The sequence below is a fragment of the Vanrija albida genome, assembly GCF_041260175.1.
Source record: "Vanrija albida strain AlHP1 chromosome Unknown contig_1, whole genome shotgun sequence".
Taxonomy (NCBI): Eukaryota; Fungi; Basidiomycota; class Tremellomycetes; order Trichosporonales; family Trichosporonaceae; genus Vanrija; species Vanrija albida.
Window position 1 is genome coordinate 3,909,089 of NW_027191420.1, and position 15,610 is coordinate 3,924,698.

Below are 15,610 nucleotides of genomic sequence, written 5' to 3' on the forward strand. Positions count from 1 at the left end.
CGAGCAAGGCTCGCCATCTCTGGCCACGTGCCAGCCACGCGGGTCCACACGTGCGGTCTCGGCTTGGCGCCAGTGTGGTGCAGAGTTTATGCCAAGGTACCCGCAGCGCCTGCAGCAGCACCACCTGGCCACCATCATGCTGCAAACTCCACAAATGGAACGAGTCGTGCTCAACCTTATCCTTGCACTCCATTCATTCGCCTTCTCGACGTTTACAATCCCGCCACTCGCGACACTCCGCATGGCCTCGCTGACCAGTCGCTGGCCCCCGTTCTGAAGAGGGCCATGTTTGTTTTGACCGCCGACCGGATCAGGGTGAGTGGAACGAGTGCGAGCCCGGTGGCGCAGTGACCACACAACCCGGCGATCTGTGGTCGCTGCTCTCTCTGCCCTGCTCGTGCGGCGCTCGGCCTCGCTCGGCCTCTCTCGCGCCCATCACGCCCGCGCACACGCTCACGCCTCAGGCCAACGAGATCCAGTCATGCGTCGCAGCCGGGTGCTCGATCGTCGCGTGTCTCACAGTCATCGGCCTGGCGCTGTGGGTCCACTCGGTCCGCTCTGCGCGCAACTTTCTCGACAGGATCAGTTTCAGACTCCTCATCCATGCGCTGGGCTTTGAGATCCTGTACGATATCAGCTACCTGGTTGTCGTGGCGGTGCGTTGTGGTGTCGTGCCCGAGGTACCGAACTGACGACTCCCAAGCCTGGAATCCACGGTCGGACTCCACCGAAAGTATGCTCCGCGTTTGTCTACTTCATGATGGCGTACATGGGCGTGTAGGTTGATCCTTGGTGGAGCGCGTTGGTGGCGACTGACGCAGGCAGGGTAAACTACCTCGTGTCGTTCATCGCCGTCAACCTCGCCATCACGATCGTGTGGGGGTGGAACCCAATCCGCCTCGGTGCGTCCAGCGTTCCTACTGCTTGCTGACGGTCTAGGATTGGAAAAATGGTACATTGGCATCTCGGTCTTCATTGGCATGTTCATCCCCATTATCCCTGCGGCGCTCGGGCACTTTGGCTATGACCCCGTGTTGGACGTGTGGTGAGTGCGGCGGCTGTGAGCGACAGAGATAGCGGCTGATGCCCCCAGTTGGATCCAGGCCGACACGCAAAAGGCGAGAATGCGAAACTTTGTGCTCGACCTGTACCTCTGGCAGCTGTTATCCTGTGCCTATGCCGTGGTGGCTGTTGTTGCGGTAAGTGGGCCTGTGTATCGCGTCAAGCAACCTCTGACAGACCACAGACACTCATCACCCTCTTCCGGCAGGGACGTGCGACGTCCCGGGCCGTCGCAGGCACCGAGAGCCTCAACCTCACAATGCTGAGCGGCGACGAGACAGTCTCGGCGGATTCTGGGGACAAGCCGGCATCAAAGCCCGGCTTCTTCAGCCGAATGATTCAGCGTCGCAAGGAGAAGAAGTATCGCAAGCGCGTGCTCGGAAGACTAGAGGACCGGTTCATCAGCATCGCCCTGCGCATTGCCGCATACCCAATATCGCTGGTGATTGTCAACAGTGGTATTGCAAGTGAGTAGCAGACGATGCCTGCCCATGCTGACGAGCCAGTCGGCGACCTGTACATCTCTTCCACCGGCGGCGTCAACTCGCCCCAGGAGTACGGCCTGTACGTCTTCTACTACTTTCTGTATGGGGCGAGAGGCTGTGTGTTTGTCCTGGTCAGTGACGTCTTGCCCGCTCCTTGCTCCCGCTGACCCTCCCAGTTATGCGTCTTTGTCGACCCATGTCTTATGAATGGGCTCCGTGCAGCCTGGGCGGCAACTTTCCCCAAAGACTCTCCTCTCGACTCGTCTGAACCCAAACTCGACCTGGCCTCGTCATCACCAAACGCAAATCACCCGGGAATCAACGCGCCGTACGTCTCAGCCATCGACCCAGAAGCAATGGACGGCAGCTCTGAGAGCCATAGCAAAAAGGCGCTCCCGAGCGGTGGCGGCGGCGACATGGGGTTCATGCAGGCCTTGTTCGAGCTCGACGACGAGCCCGAGGTTAACCGGAGGACACAAGTTTGGGACAAGGACAAGGAGCTCAACGAGAAGGAGGATCTCGCGCTCGAACCGACCAAGGCGGTGCCCAAGCGATCCAAGCTGTTCGGCATTCGATGGAAGAAGCCAGTCTCAGGCGACCCCGAGGCCGGCAGCGGAGCGGCAGGTGGAAGCGGCGGTCACAAGCTCAGTCTCATCACCAGCCACCGTTCCAGCAAGCCCCCGAGCCCTCCACCGACACCCAACCGCAGCCTGGCGTCGCCCGCCACAGCCCGCTCGCCGAGCCCGCCGTCGAGCAGACCCCCGAGCCGAGCGACCAACCAGCCGAGCCGCAACACGACAGCGGCGACGGGCACACCAACACAGTACTCGAGTACGTTTGCCGGTGTGCCCCTGGGTGCCTTGCCAGTGTGGCTCGACGACGGCGCCGACGACGTGGTGGACAGCGACGCGCTCGACCACGCCAAGACGGTCGCTGCGCTCGAGCGCCTCCTTGTTGCCCCGACCGATGGTACGCCGGGCAGCATGGGCAGCGGGTCGGGGATCGTGGACCGCCTCGCCCTCGTCGACAAGCTCAGCCGCCGGCTCGAGCGGGTCGAAGGGCGTGCAGGGCGTGGGTCGGTCTCTGGCTCTGCGACGCCCCGCAGCCCGGGGTCAGAGCACGCGCCGTCGCGCGTCACTTCGCGGACCGAGGGTGTTGATCGCAACCGCAATGTCCTTCCTCAGTCCGTGTCCCGCAACACGGACCCCCGCCGGTCGTCTCTTGCATCTGGCATCGGCGGCACGCAGCGGTCCCGCGCATCTGGCATCTTGTCGCCCCGCAATCCCGAGGAGGAGCGGCGGCAGCGTCGGGACCGGGCGATGGAGCTTGCCGAGAGGCTGTATGAGGAGCTGGAATCGCAGCTTTAGGCGTGGGGTGCTAGGGCTGGCTGGCGTTGGTTCATGGGAGAGAGACCCTTGCCTGGCCTGACCCTGTGGTGTATTGATAGACACGCCCGCTCCTGCGTGGGTAACCCGTTATAATACGTTGGATCTGTAAGTACAAATGTATAGCTATCATGAGGAGGGTGGTGTTGTCGACGGCGTGGGTGTCGGCGTGGGCGTGGGCGTCGGCGTCGGCATCGTCCGTTCGACACTGGTGCGGCAAGCTTTGCCTCTCAGTGTCCCTCCCGCCTGAGCAATTGCTCGATGTGGCCGTCGCTCGCAGTCGTCGTTGCCCGCCGGCGCCATTGTCCAGATCTCGACAGGGAAGTGTTGTAATGGGCTGAAAGAAATGGTAATGGAAAGTCACGTGATCATTAGGTTCCCTCACTAATGCCCATTAGGATGTGGGTATTTTTAGTCATTGCTGTACCCATTTTCCCTTGAAGACAACTGCGGCAAGTGGCAGAAAATAGAAACACGCGTGGTCGACGCAGTCAGTCGCTGGCCGCCTTTGTCAAAGTGCCGCGTCCTTGCCCTCTGGCTCGACCGCGGCGGGTGACTGCTCCCCTCCCCTTCAGAGACGACGCAACTGACTTTCTCTTCTGCTCCTCATCTCTCTCGTCTCCTCTTCTTGGTCGCACTCACCCCTCGTCACTCCCTCAGCCTCTCCGCCATGGCCCCCACCGCCGCCCTCTTCGCCGCGCTCGTGGCTGCCGCCGTCGCCAGCGCCCAGTCGACGGTCACGGTCGCGCCAGCAGCCCCCACAACGGCGCCCTCTGCCCCCGCTGCTCCTGCAGTCTCCCCCAAGCCTCTCACCGAGTAAGCAGGAGGCGACTCCACGGCGGCCGCATGCTCACTGCGCCAGGTACAACATCCCCTACTCGGCCATCCCATACCAGGTCAACCCCTACCCCGTCCTCCGTGGCCCCCAGTCTGGCTGTAAGTCTCGTGTCTGGTCGTGAGCAGCGAGCGTGATCCTGCTACTTCTTGTGGTTCTTGTTGGGCGTGACACACCGACGCGTGGGCGAGGCGGAGTTTGGGTCTATTTTGGCACCATGACCGCCGGGAACCTGTCTTTGCCCTGCGCCACCTGCCGTTTCCTGTGCCCACCTCCTGACCACGAACCACAGACAACCTCTGCAACTCGACCACCGAGGGACCCGATGCACTGTGCCAGACTGCCGTGTTCAACTCGATCGAGGACTTTTGCATCTGGGGCGGTCCTGGCACCACTGGCACCGACACCATTGGCGTGGTTGAGGCCGCTGTCGTCGCCTACGTGAGTCGCGGAGCCAGCCGGGATCCTCCTAACCCACCCAGTGCTCGCGTTCCGGCCATGGTGCGCGTATCTTCCCCGAGGGCACTTTCCAGTCCCTTCAGGTAAGCAGGTCTATGGCCATACCCGACCTTGCTCACGCTGCCGCAGTTCATGAAGACCCCCGCCTACATCCAGATTGTTGGCTACTTCAACCAGACGGCGGGCGCCAACCTCGCCCCTACCGACACTGGCGGCGAGCTCGACCCCCACGGCGCCGACCTCCTCGGCAACCCCCTCGGCGGACTCTTCTACTCCACCGGGTTTTCCAACGGCGATGGCAAGACCTATGTCCAGACCCAGAGTTGGAACAACTTTGTCGGCTCGGGCGTCTTCTGCCTGAAGCTCTGCGACCCCAGCTACTCGACGGACAAGAACTACTGCCAGAAGTGAGTTGCCTGACTGATTCATTGCTGACATGGTCCAGCATCTACGACCTTATTGGCTGCACCTACAACATGCCCGCCGACTACGCCACTCTGCAGAAGGGCGGCGTCTTCGAGTCGTGCGAGGGTGAGATTCAGGATGAGGTTGGAACCTACACCTCGAACGGCCAGAGTGAGTCAAAGTGCTACAGCATCATTGGATCATTGCTGATAGGCCACTCCAGCCTACACTTGGTCGCAGCCCGAGACTCTGGCTGCCTCCACCACTCTCCCCTGGACTCCTCGTGTCCCCGCCTCGTCCAACTGCAAGACCTACCAGTCTACCGACCTCTTCCCCATTGCCTCGCTCGGCTACCAGAGCGCCGCTGCCGCCTCGTCGGCCTCGGCTGCTTCGGCTGCTTCGGCATCAGCTTCTGCTACTCCCAGCGTCTCCAACGGTAAGGCTGGAGCTGCCGCCTCGGCCTCGCGCACCGGCTCGGGATCGGCCGCCGGTGCTAGCTCCACTTCCAAGGGCTCTGCGGGCCTCCTTGGCGCCACGACTTCGCCTGTGGTTGCTCTCGCCGCCCTCATGGCTGCTGCCTGCCTCGCCCTCTGAGTGGCTGTACCTTTTCCCACCCCACCCAGCCCACACCAGGTTGTCCAGATCGCCTTCGTTGACTCCGGACCTTGCATGATGGTCTTCCAGCATTCGGTGCCACGTCACCATGTTAATTGTGTCGCCGTATCATTGATCCAGCGTGCATCTTGTTAGATTGGCCGGCCTCTCTCCCCCTCACGGACAATCACAACTTCTCATTCCTGTGCATGCATGGCGGTTCCAGCTTGCGTAGGATGGTGGACGTGGGGATTCCAGGAATCGAGCTTCCCTTTGTCCCAAGTGGCACAAAAGAAGCGGAGCGCCCGTTCCTACTGAGACGCGCCCAAGTCCCTCCACTGTGGGACAGACGTGGATGATCCTCACAGCACAGACAAGGGCATGCCCATGGGGGTGTGGCTGAGACTGGCACTGAAACCGGCACTGAGACCGGCGGGGGATGTGCGCGCAATTGTGTAGCTCGTTGACGCAGAACGCCACTGGCGCCCAAGCCACACCCCACAACCAGCACAACCAGCACAACCAGCACAATCAGCAACACGCGTCAGGGCCGGCGTCGCGTTCAAGAGACCATTGTTCCCGCTCTGCACTAGTAGGATCAGCGTGTTCGTACTGCCGTCGGCAACTTGCAAGGCGTGTCCAGGCAAATCTCGACCGTGCCTCGGGCATGGCGTGGGGATTGACACGGCAGCCACCGTCACGACATGTCCGTGCCGGGGGCCACTGGGGCAGCGCATGGCCAGCAGCTTGGAGATGATCCACTGGGGTAAGATATCATCCTATCGCGCGTGCACGCCGTGTGAATGGTAGGCGCCGGCGACAATCCGCCCGGCTTTTCTCACGGCCAGCGCACATAACGGATGTGAGGTGTGTGACGCGTGTATTCACGTCTGTGACAGCCCAAAGCCAAGCCGAGCCACCATTCTGAGACGCAAAGACGAGATAATTCAAGGATTAGAGGCACCTGCTGACACATGGCCAGCGCCCGTTCAAACTGTACGGTGAGCAGGCTGGGAATGAGGCTGTTCCGCAGCAGATGATTGGGGCTGCTCACGACTGAACAAACTTTGGAGAGGGCGTTAGAAGTGTAAGAGCCAGGACTCGTCGATGTTCACCGCCGTCCATCCATGGCACCGAGGTATGGATGGGAAAGCACACGCGTGAGCCACGATTCAAAAAAATCAAATTCGAGGCGGGTGGCTTACGCCAGGCCGGATTATCCCCCGTCCCCCTTTGTGGCACAATACGCAATGTGAGACGAGCTCTCGGATAACAGATTGGAGTCAAGCATTAGCATTGCTAGGTTAATCCCCTGATGGGTGCGTCTCCTCCGCGCATGTTCATACTGTATGCATCGAGTCATCACTGGACGACTCGCGAGGATTGATGGATGGCCCGAAATCTATGCAAAATTAGGTGGGAATATCAAGAAAAGAAGTGGCGCCATCTTGTAGGTTGGGACACTAAGAAAAGTGGGTATACAGCATTATGGGTGTTTTAGATGCAGCCTCCGTCAACGAGGGTGAGGCCCTTCTCGCAGCGAGTGACAACGCAGTCGCCGCGGAAGCACGAGACACCGCCGCGGACGACACCGGGGATGGCAGTGCAGTCGGTGCCGGTGGCGAGGGTGCCGTTGCCAACGAAGTCGCCGTACGCGCAGCCGCCGCACGACTCGAGCTCCGAAGTGGTGTCGATGCACTCGTAGTCGTTGGAGCCGGGGACACGGCAGGCCGACCTTCCACCGGGGCAGAGGGTCTTGGCCTGGGCAGCGAGGCGCATCTGCTCGGCGCGACGACGGCGGGTTCCACCCGAGGCGACAGTCTGCTGGAAGTTGGTGAAGGCGTAGCTCTTCTCCCACCAGCCGGCAAGGGGAGGAAGACCGTGGGCGATGCTTCCAATCTCGTCACCACAGTTGACGGTGGCACCAGATGGAGCCGTGTTTGAGCAGGCACAGGTGTACGAGCCCCCAGAGCGGCCCACGAGGATGTCGACGAGCAGGCCGTCCTGGCGGACACCTGTGGCGCCGAGCGAGATGTACTTCTTGGTCGCGCACTGGGCCGAGTTGAAGCACTGGTCGGCGCTAGCAACAGTGAACTGGGTGTTGTCACCGGCGGGGTAGCCAGTGCTACTGCTGCAGGTGCCGAGGGTGACGGCAGTGGCCTGGACGTAGTCGACTCGCACGCCGATGAGATTGAGGATCGTGCTCGTGCAAGTGCCAGAAGCATCAGCGCCTATGATATCAGCTTGGCCTGGGGCAAGTGTGCGTACCTTTAATGACAGTGTTTGGCGGGAGGCCGTCGGCGTTGCACCAGCATGTGCCGAGGAGGCTCTGGCCGTCGATCGTCTTGAGATCGAGCGACAGACCCTTGGCCCAGATGGCATAGTTGTAGCCCAGATTCTTGCACTGGACCTATGAGGTTGTCAGCAATCTGCGGCGAGGACGCTTTGCCAGGACGTACCGTGCACTGGTCACCAGTGGTGAGCTGGCTGAGGAGAGTGACGACTGTGCCCAGGACACCACTGATGAGGCCGGTGAGGAGACCTCCGACAGCAGCACACTCGACAAAGATGGCAGTAGTGCCATTCAAGAGGCCGATAAAGGCGAGGGCGAGGAGGAGCGACTTCATTATGCCGCGGGGTGTAGCTGGTGGTGGTGGGTAGATGGAAGCACGGGCGATGAGCGAGGGGACGGAAGGCCGAGCTGGGACTTATGTAGAGCCAGCGAGCACGAGTTACAGCAGCTGGCATCGTCCTCTTGCCCAACCAAAGGCGTCAAAAGCTTGTCCACCAACACGGCGACTGCCCGCATGTGAAGTAACACGCCAGTTGGTACTCGCAATGGCGCACGTCAGACAACAGAGGCTTGTCAACCTGGCACCCTTGCCAAGCAGCGCCCTCGTTCCAGCGCTCCCTCACATCGGCCCTCGACGCTCGACAACGTGCTCTGTTATCCCGCGTCGGCCTCAACGTGTCCGAGGCACGCAGTGGCTGAGGCAGACACCTGTTGTTCCAAAGCAGCAACTGCCCGTGGCCCTTAGGCAGGGGTGTACAACAAGCTGAATCAAAGAGAGGCTGCACTGCGGCTTCCAGCTGCAGCACTGTGCGCACCGCACGGCTGGGTCGACGCCGGGCTTGGCTGCCGACGTCAGCCGACGCGCACCGGCCTGCGAATGGGTCAGGGGCATTGGGTAGAGCTTTCTGGGGCAACGAGGCTTGACAGCGCAGGCGTATGCCAGCTTCCGGACAATAGAATAGCTGGCGCCTCCCTGCTGCCTGGCGTCATAGTGTGGCGCTGCTGGTGAGTGTGCCTGGTCGTCTGCCATCGTGCGCGTTATCCTTAACAGGATTAATCCTGCTTGGTCGAGGACGAGCCGCCCTGATGGTACCCGGAACGGCGCTCCATGGAACACCTGCTAAGGCACTGAGGCCCCATCTGTATCCGATGCGCGCGGCATGCCGCATTCTGTCGCGCCACTGCTGTCATCGCGTTGGGCGCCACTCTCAGGGAGACGGACAAAACGAGGCGTTTCTGGCGCGGGCGACAGCCGGCCGGCGGGGTGGATAGTGAACCTAATCGCCCACGCCCTGGGATTGAATACAAGCTTGCGTTCGCTCCGGGGACCGCTTCGGCCTCGGCTCGGCACGGTGCGCTAAACGGGTCCGGCAGCAGTCGCCGGCGGGGCCCTCGACTGCGGTTTGATGGTGGGTCGCGCCGGAAAGGTCGGTGTCGCGCAGGATTACTCCGGCGAACGCACCAAGCACCGTCAATTGAAAGGCGCTGCGTGACACCATTGAGTCAATGCTTGCACGCCAGGCGTCGGGCGACGTGTACCAGCGTGTTATCTTGTGGCTCGCCGGAGGGTGGAGGAACGGGCGCCGAGCAGCGTGCGTTGGACCGCACTTCCGCCGAAGGAACCAAGGCCTTCCCCATGGATGGGTGCTGCGCACCGCGCAGCACCCGGGGTAGTGTGCCTCCGAGTGACGGTGCACGCGTCTACCGCCTGCCGCCTGCCGCCTGTCGCTCACTGCACGGCCGGTTGGCGCCGTGCCTCGGCGGACGGGCAGTCGCGTCGGGCGTCGGGCGACCTTGCAGCCAGGGTCGCGCCATGTGGCCACTGTCCTGGGTGCTGCACCGCTGCGGTACCTTGGCTGCTCATCTTGTCTCAACGATCCTGACGCCACCGCCGGCTGGTGTTCCAGAGACGTCTGTTGTCTTCGTGCGACCTTGTCCCACCGCACTGGCTGTGCGGGCATGCCTGTTGCCCTTGGCTTGGGGCACACGGAGGTCTGGCTCTGCCAAGTCGCCGATACGGCACCAGCTGGGGTTGGGGGAATGCGCAGCTGGTTGGCATGGGGAGTAAGGCTCTCGGCAAAAAACACAGTTGCTCGCACCAACTCGATACGCGCTCGAGGCAGGCACGCCAAGCTTGCTCGCACCGCGGTCCTGGCCTCGGACCGCACCGCGCTGGCCGACCACCGACGGCGGTCACCCAGCGACGTCGTCGACCCATCGCCATTCCAACCTTGTTATCCTCGACGGCTGCTGCGCCGATTACCCAGGGAGAAACCGCCGTTGACCTGGCGAGGCGCTAGCAGGCTTCCGCCACAGAACAGCCCGCTATTGTGTCCCGGTCTATGGTTGTCGAGTATGCATACGCGTAGGCCCCTAGCCTAGCCAGCCTCGGGCCCATGCGCAAGTCCGTCCGCTATTGACGTGCTCGGCGCCGGCCGCCGTCGCCTTCTCGCTTGGGAGCCGGCTTCTCTGGTTCCAAGGCCGCCGGGAATCCCGCCCCTGTTGCGCCTGATACCGGCCGTGTGCTGCTGGTATGCGTCAACAGTACGGTCAGATGGCAACATCCGTTCGGTGCGGTCAGCCCTGCAACCGACCACATGTTCAAGGTTGTGCCACATTGTGGGCGTTCGATTGCAACCGGCGTATGCTTCTCCATGCGACATGTGCCCCACTGCGAGCTGTGTTGATGGCGTTGGCCAGTCGCAACCTACCCGGATGCGATGGACAGGTTGGTGGTGTGCCGCCTGTGCCGAGGGAGCAAGGTTTGTTTACCACCGCCTATGGGTTTAGAGAGGCGTTAGGGTCCACGCGACACAAAGAAATGAGGCGTGAGGCATTAGGGTTTGTTCACGTCATACATGGAATGCCTATGGGACGGTGCTCACCCGCAGGCTGCGTTTACATGTTTGCTTGACCTAGATATTGGGGGTCGGATTCAAGTTGGGGACAGGGCAGTCGTCGTTGACACCTGCAATCTGGTAGCTGCCGTAGCGGTGCCGGACAGGGCGCTTGCGCTTGGGCTGGGAGAAGACACTGCTAACCAGCCCGGTTCGGCCGCCCAGAATCTCGACGAGCCGCTTGATGTCGTACCACCATACGTCCTCCCCACGGCGCAGCTTGACGTCGGTGTGGGACATGACGTCGGACATCTTGGCGTAGAGGATCTTGGAGCCGCGCACAGCAATCATGGCCGCCGTGTCCGTGGGTGGCAGGTCGGCCGTGCGCCGACGCCCGGTATAGTCCTGCGATCGTGCGTGGGCGTGCTTCTCGAGGAACTTGACCGAGAGCAGCGCCATGCGAGCAGCGCGCGTACGGTCCAGGGGCGAGGGGACCAGGCCCTGGAGCGTGTGGCCGAGCTGGGCAGAACGTGCGTCAAAGAGGTCCTTGCCTTCCTCCTTGAGGATCTTGGTGACAAAGTCGGTCGTGTAAACACTCGAAGACTTTTCCGATCTGGTCCGGCGTTAGCTCCACTGGACAAACAACATCGTGACGTACCGAACAACAAGCCGACCCTCCTGCTGTCCCTTCTCGTCGAGCTTGTAGCGTTCCTTGAGGAACTCGGCGTCCTCGAGCAGGGTCCTCAGGTTGATTCCCTCTTCTGGTGTGTATACGAGCACGGCACCAACCGCGAGTGCCCCAAGAGTGGCCAGGTAGCCGCTCATGCCGCCCTGCGTCTCGACGACAAACACACGGTTCCGGGAGGCTGACGCGCTCTGCTTGATGGCGTCGCACGCCGCGACCAGAACGTTGAGCGACGTGTCCGAGCCAAGCGAGAAGTCTGTCAGGGGGACGTTGTTGGAAATGGTCGCGGGGATGTGAATCATCGGCATGTGCAGCGCTGGGTAGTCCTTACGAGCTTTCTCCAGCATTGTCACCGCGCTGAAGGCCTCGAAGCCGCCGATGAGAAGCAGGCCATCAATCTTGTGACGCTGAAGAGCCGCAGCGATGCCGCCCATGTCGACATTGGGCAGGGTGCGGTTCGTGCCGAGCTCGGAGCCGCCGCGTGTTGTCCAGTTGTCGACTCGAAGCCAGGTGAGTTCTGTGATGTTGTCGTCGAGTAGGCCTTCGAAGCCGTTGTGGATGCCAATCGGCGTATGGGCGCGCGCGAGGCAGTATCTCACAGCCTGGCGCGTCGCGGCGTTCATGCCTCCGGCCGGAGCACCGACGCTGGCGACGTCAGCAGAGTGCTGCCAGCAGCAACTCACTGGATGATGGCAATGCGGAGCCTCTGACCCTCAGGCGCATGGTCGGTCTGCGTGAGCGAGCTGCTGATCTTGAACGCCTCAAGCATGTCCTGGAAGTCGGCGTCGCGGTACGAGATGGCTCTGGCAAAGTCCTTGCTCTCGATGGCGGCAGCCACCGCCTTGGTCTGGGCCACCGCCTCAAGCAGCGGCACCTTGGTGATCTTGTTCTCCTGAATGCCGATCATGTACGACGGTGTCTCGGGAGTGGCCTCGAGAAGGGCCTCGACGGCCTTGACACCCTGGAGCGTCGCCTGCGGGGTTAGCGCGTTGATAGTGACTCGGAACCTACCAGGATACGATCCGCCGCGGATGGCTTGCCGCCGCGCTGCGTGTGGCCGAGGGTCGTGAGACGCGTGTCGAGGCCGAGGCGCTTGCTGAGAATGTCCTTGACGTAGTCGCCCTTGATCGGCTTGAGATTTGCGTCGAGCGCCCCCTCGGCGACAATGACAATGCTCTTGCGCTTGCCGATCTGGCGGTGATGGTGGAGAACGCCGCAGAGCTCGTTCTCCCAGTCTCCGCTGGGCGGATCCTCAGGGATGAAGATGAAGTCGGCGCCGGTGGCGACACCAGCCATCAGCGCCAGCCAGCCGCAGTGTCGCCCCATGACTTCGATGACGAACGCTCGCGAATGCGACGACGCGGTGGACGAGATTGAGTCAACAGCCTCACAGATACGGTGCAGGGCGGTGTCGGCGCCGATCGTCTGGTCAGTCATGGACATGTCGTTGCTGTCGTGTCAGTCGCGTAATCATCATGCGCACCCACTCAATGGAACCGACAAGGCCGACAATGTTCAGGTGCTGGTGCTCGTCAAGCTGCTCATCCGTGATCAGGTTCTCGGAGTGGAGCTCGCGAATAAGATCGGGCCACTCGCCGCGAAGAACGTCGGCGCCCGTGAGCGAGCCGTCGCCGCCGCAGATGGCAAGGCAGTCGATGCCGTACTTGATCAGATTGTGCGCAGCCTTGAGACGGCCCTCGTGGGTACGGACTTCGCACGTCAGTACCGAGTCCGCGGCTCAGCCACTCACATGACGGGCAGCGCGATGAGCCGATCAAAGTGCCGCCCTCTCCCAGCCAGCTGCGGGTGTCGTCCCAGCCGACACGAACGATGTAGCGGTCCTTGAGAGACATGCCATTGTCGTCGACCTCGTCTTCGATAGTAGGCGGGTGGTCGCCAAATGTCGCTGCCAGCTCCTCCGGGTCACCCTCGCCCGCTCCGTCGCGCAGGAGGCCGCCGTAGCCAAACGACAGCGGCGCGTCCGAGAGTCTGGCGATTGCGTTCGGATCCTTCGAGTCAAAAGCCATTGGCGTCCATGCATGCTGGGCGCTGGCTGATGCTGACCCAAACGGATCCTGTGGGTGGTCGTCGTTGTCGAGCGACAGCTTGGTCATCATCTGGCTGAACCCAACGCTGCGGGGGTTGAGGGCGGCGTTGATGGCCGGAGAGGGGACATTGGATGGATGGCGAGAGGACGCGGGCGTGGGCTCGGTAGCATTGCCACGGACAAGGCCCTCCCAACCTTCGCGAATGATGTAGGCCTGGCAGCCGCTGCGTGTGTGTAAGTGCGGCACGGATGACCACGTTGGAAGGCATGCAGTGAGGTGACAGCGTGCCGGGGGCGTTTCTTGGCGCCGCCGACGAGTTGCGCGTTCTCACTGCGAGCCCCTCAGCGTAATCCACTCACCGAGCAATACCATAACGCACGACGGCTCGCACTGCGCAGTGTCAGCTTCTAATCGCGAAGGAAGGAGGCCGTCCTGATAACGATGACGGCCTTCGTGATCGACGGGGCCATCGACATACCTGCAGCGTTCATGCCGGCCGAGTCACCACCCGACGTCAGGACCGCAATCTTCTTGGGCACCGAGCTGCCATGAGCCGCTGATGTATTGTGGGGCATGTGGATGGGCGAGCTCGAGCGGGGGAGCGGGGCGGTGTGCGCAAGTGGTGTTGTCCCGTCGTCGTGGTCGACGTTGTTTCCGTTGACTCCGGCGCCGTTTGGCTGCGGCGTGCCGGAGCGAGGGCTCTGCGAGTCGAATCCCAGCTGGGATGACATTGTAGAACGATGTGTAGACTAAACGAGAGAGAGAATGAATGAATGAATGGAGAGGGATGTTGAATGAGGATGTGGTAGCGGCGAGAGAATGTCGCCCCACCCCACCCAACCCGCCGCCCAGCTGGTCGGTCCCATGACGTGCGGGCGGCAGTTGGAGGGCACATGCCGTCATTCTCCCCACCCACTCCGCTCTCCTCTCCCCTCCCCACTTTCAACCAGGTGCTCGCTTACATTCCACTCCTTGGCGGGCGGCTCTGCATCACCCAGAGACCGTGCATCAGCATGACTGCCAAGACAAGATGCTATCGTGGCGACTCCGGTATGCATGCGGCGGCCCTGGTGCGCGCGAGGACAGCATCAAGCACTCACTCGGTCGCGCCGAGCCCCGGCTCGGTCACAATGACCAGCATCGACGGCCCTCGGCGCAGCCAAGCCAACGAGTCGACGATCTGATCGACTGCAGCCACTGATGGCCATCCGCGCCGCTCACTCGGACCCACTCCGACGCCATGAGCGAAGCATTCCAGCCGGCGCAGGGCGGCGCCGACGCCCCGCAAACACTGCTCCGCATCCCATGTTGGAGGGCCCCAGGACCGCTGCGACGCCGCCATTCCTGTCACTGACTGGAGCAGCCCGAGTGCAGTTAGTTGCTCGCTGACTCGTCCCAGCCAAGTATCCTGCCTTCGAGGCGCGTCTGTGCGGCGGTTGATGCTGAAGAGCCGTCCACGTGCGAGAACAGCGCAACACGGTCCCGCACACCGGCCAGTCACGTTTGTGCCGGCGGCGCCACCGTCGGTGAGCACATGACTGACACTCTGCCAACTCTCCCTGCCGGATGCCATCGGGGTATGTGGGATCTGAGGCGCCTGATCTTCGCCGACATCTTCCGCCAGCTGTCCCCGCATCGGGCAGTGCCCCCCACTGAAAGGGCGGGCCTCCAACTCCTCAGCGACCATGACGCGGTCTACTCTCTGGTCTGGCCCAAGGCGGCGGCCGACGCCCAAGAGTCGGAGAGCAGCATGACCCCCAAGAAGGCCAGCTGGGCCCAAGGCCAGAGCGAGACAGTGCCCACCAACCCGTCTCGCACGGCGGGTCACGCCAAACCATGAAGCCGACGGATTTCGACCCCGTCGGCTCGCCTATGTACGAGGCACCAACGGCAATCGACTGTCCCGGTGACCGACCAGTGCCTGCAGACAGGCGCGTCCTGCGCCAGGGATGCAACAACGCGTCGGATGTAACGACGTGCCCCATGGGCTTTTTGGCCAACTTCGCTCGGGCTTCATGGCCCACAGAGAACAACACTACTGTGATACATGTAACAGGAGATATTGCCCCTCGAGACGAGCTCGACCTACGGTTCCTCGCCGGCCTCGGCCACTCGGCCAGTGTCCTGGAGAGCTACATCTCCTCCACCGAGAGGTTGCGTCACCACCTCAAACGCGGTACCTAACGCCCGGGGAAGCGCGTCTTCTTCTCTGACGCAGTTGAGCACATTGGACCGACCCATACCTCTCCCTAGTTGGGAAGACGCAGTCATGTGGGTGCTGGTGCGAGAGACGCGTAGCAACTCGGTGTCAGACTGCATCACAGCGCAGCGTACGGGGCGCGCGCGACACAGCGTGGGCAGCTTCGAAAGCGGGCCCGCATTGGTGGGGGTGACGTGCACAAACGCTCCTCCTAGTCTTGAATGCAAAGGCGCTTTCGCCTCCCACTGTCAACCCCTCGCTCGGGCTTTGGGCCCATTGGCCGTGCCGGCGGTGCTATTGCCGGGAACCTCGACCTGCACCG

The 15,610-nt window shown here is 62.2% G+C and overlaps 4 protein-coding genes across 4 annotated transcripts; 2 read left to right on the top strand and 2 right to left on the bottom strand.

Moving 5' to 3' along the window:
* Positions 1-285: 285 nt before the first annotated feature.
* Positions 286-2,914, top strand: Q8F55_001606 (uncharacterized protein; the record flags this gene model as incomplete). Its single annotated transcript, XM_069350222.1, has 9 exons — positions 286-315; positions 465-656; positions 704-777; positions 826-902; positions 940-1,045; positions 1,094-1,199; positions 1,247-1,529; positions 1,569-1,678; positions 1,724-2,914. 9 exons carry the CDS (start codon positions 286-288, stop codon positions 2,912-2,914), a joined length of 2,169 nt encoding a protein of 722 aa, XP_069213766.1.
* Positions 2,915-3,602: 688 nt separating this feature from the next.
* Q8F55_001607 (uncharacterized protein) lies at positions 3,603-5,225 on the top strand (the record flags this gene model as incomplete). The annotated part of the gene is made up of 7 exons (XM_069350223.1): positions 3,603-3,748; positions 3,795-3,868; positions 4,060-4,208; positions 4,250-4,309; positions 4,356-4,633; positions 4,672-4,802; positions 4,855-5,225. The coding sequence occupies 7 exons, from the start codon at positions 3,603-3,605 to the stop codon at positions 5,223-5,225; spliced, it is 1,209 nt and encodes a 402-aa protein (XP_069213767.1).
* Positions 5,226-6,722: 1,497 nt separating this feature from the next.
* Q8F55_001608 (uncharacterized protein) lies at positions 6,723-7,852 on the bottom strand (the record flags this gene model as incomplete). Its single annotated transcript, XM_069350224.1, has 3 exons — positions 6,723-7,456; positions 7,494-7,635; positions 7,685-7,852. The coding sequence occupies 3 exons, from the start codon at positions 7,850-7,852 to the stop codon at positions 6,723-6,725; spliced, it is 1,044 nt and encodes a 347-aa protein (XP_069213768.1).
* Positions 7,853-10,433: 2,581 nt separating this feature from the next.
* On the bottom strand, positions 10,434-13,819 carry PFK1_1 (6-phosphofructokinase, alpha subunit; the record flags this gene model as incomplete). The annotated part of the gene is made up of 8 exons (XM_069350225.1): positions 10,434-10,968; positions 11,014-11,685; positions 11,724-12,013; positions 12,052-12,490; positions 12,528-12,750; positions 12,791-13,311; positions 13,448-13,478; positions 13,567-13,819. The coding sequence occupies 8 exons, from the start codon at positions 13,817-13,819 to the stop codon at positions 10,434-10,436; spliced, it is 2,964 nt and encodes a 987-aa protein (XP_069213769.1).
* Between the last annotated feature and the right edge of the window lie 1,791 nt (positions 13,820-15,610).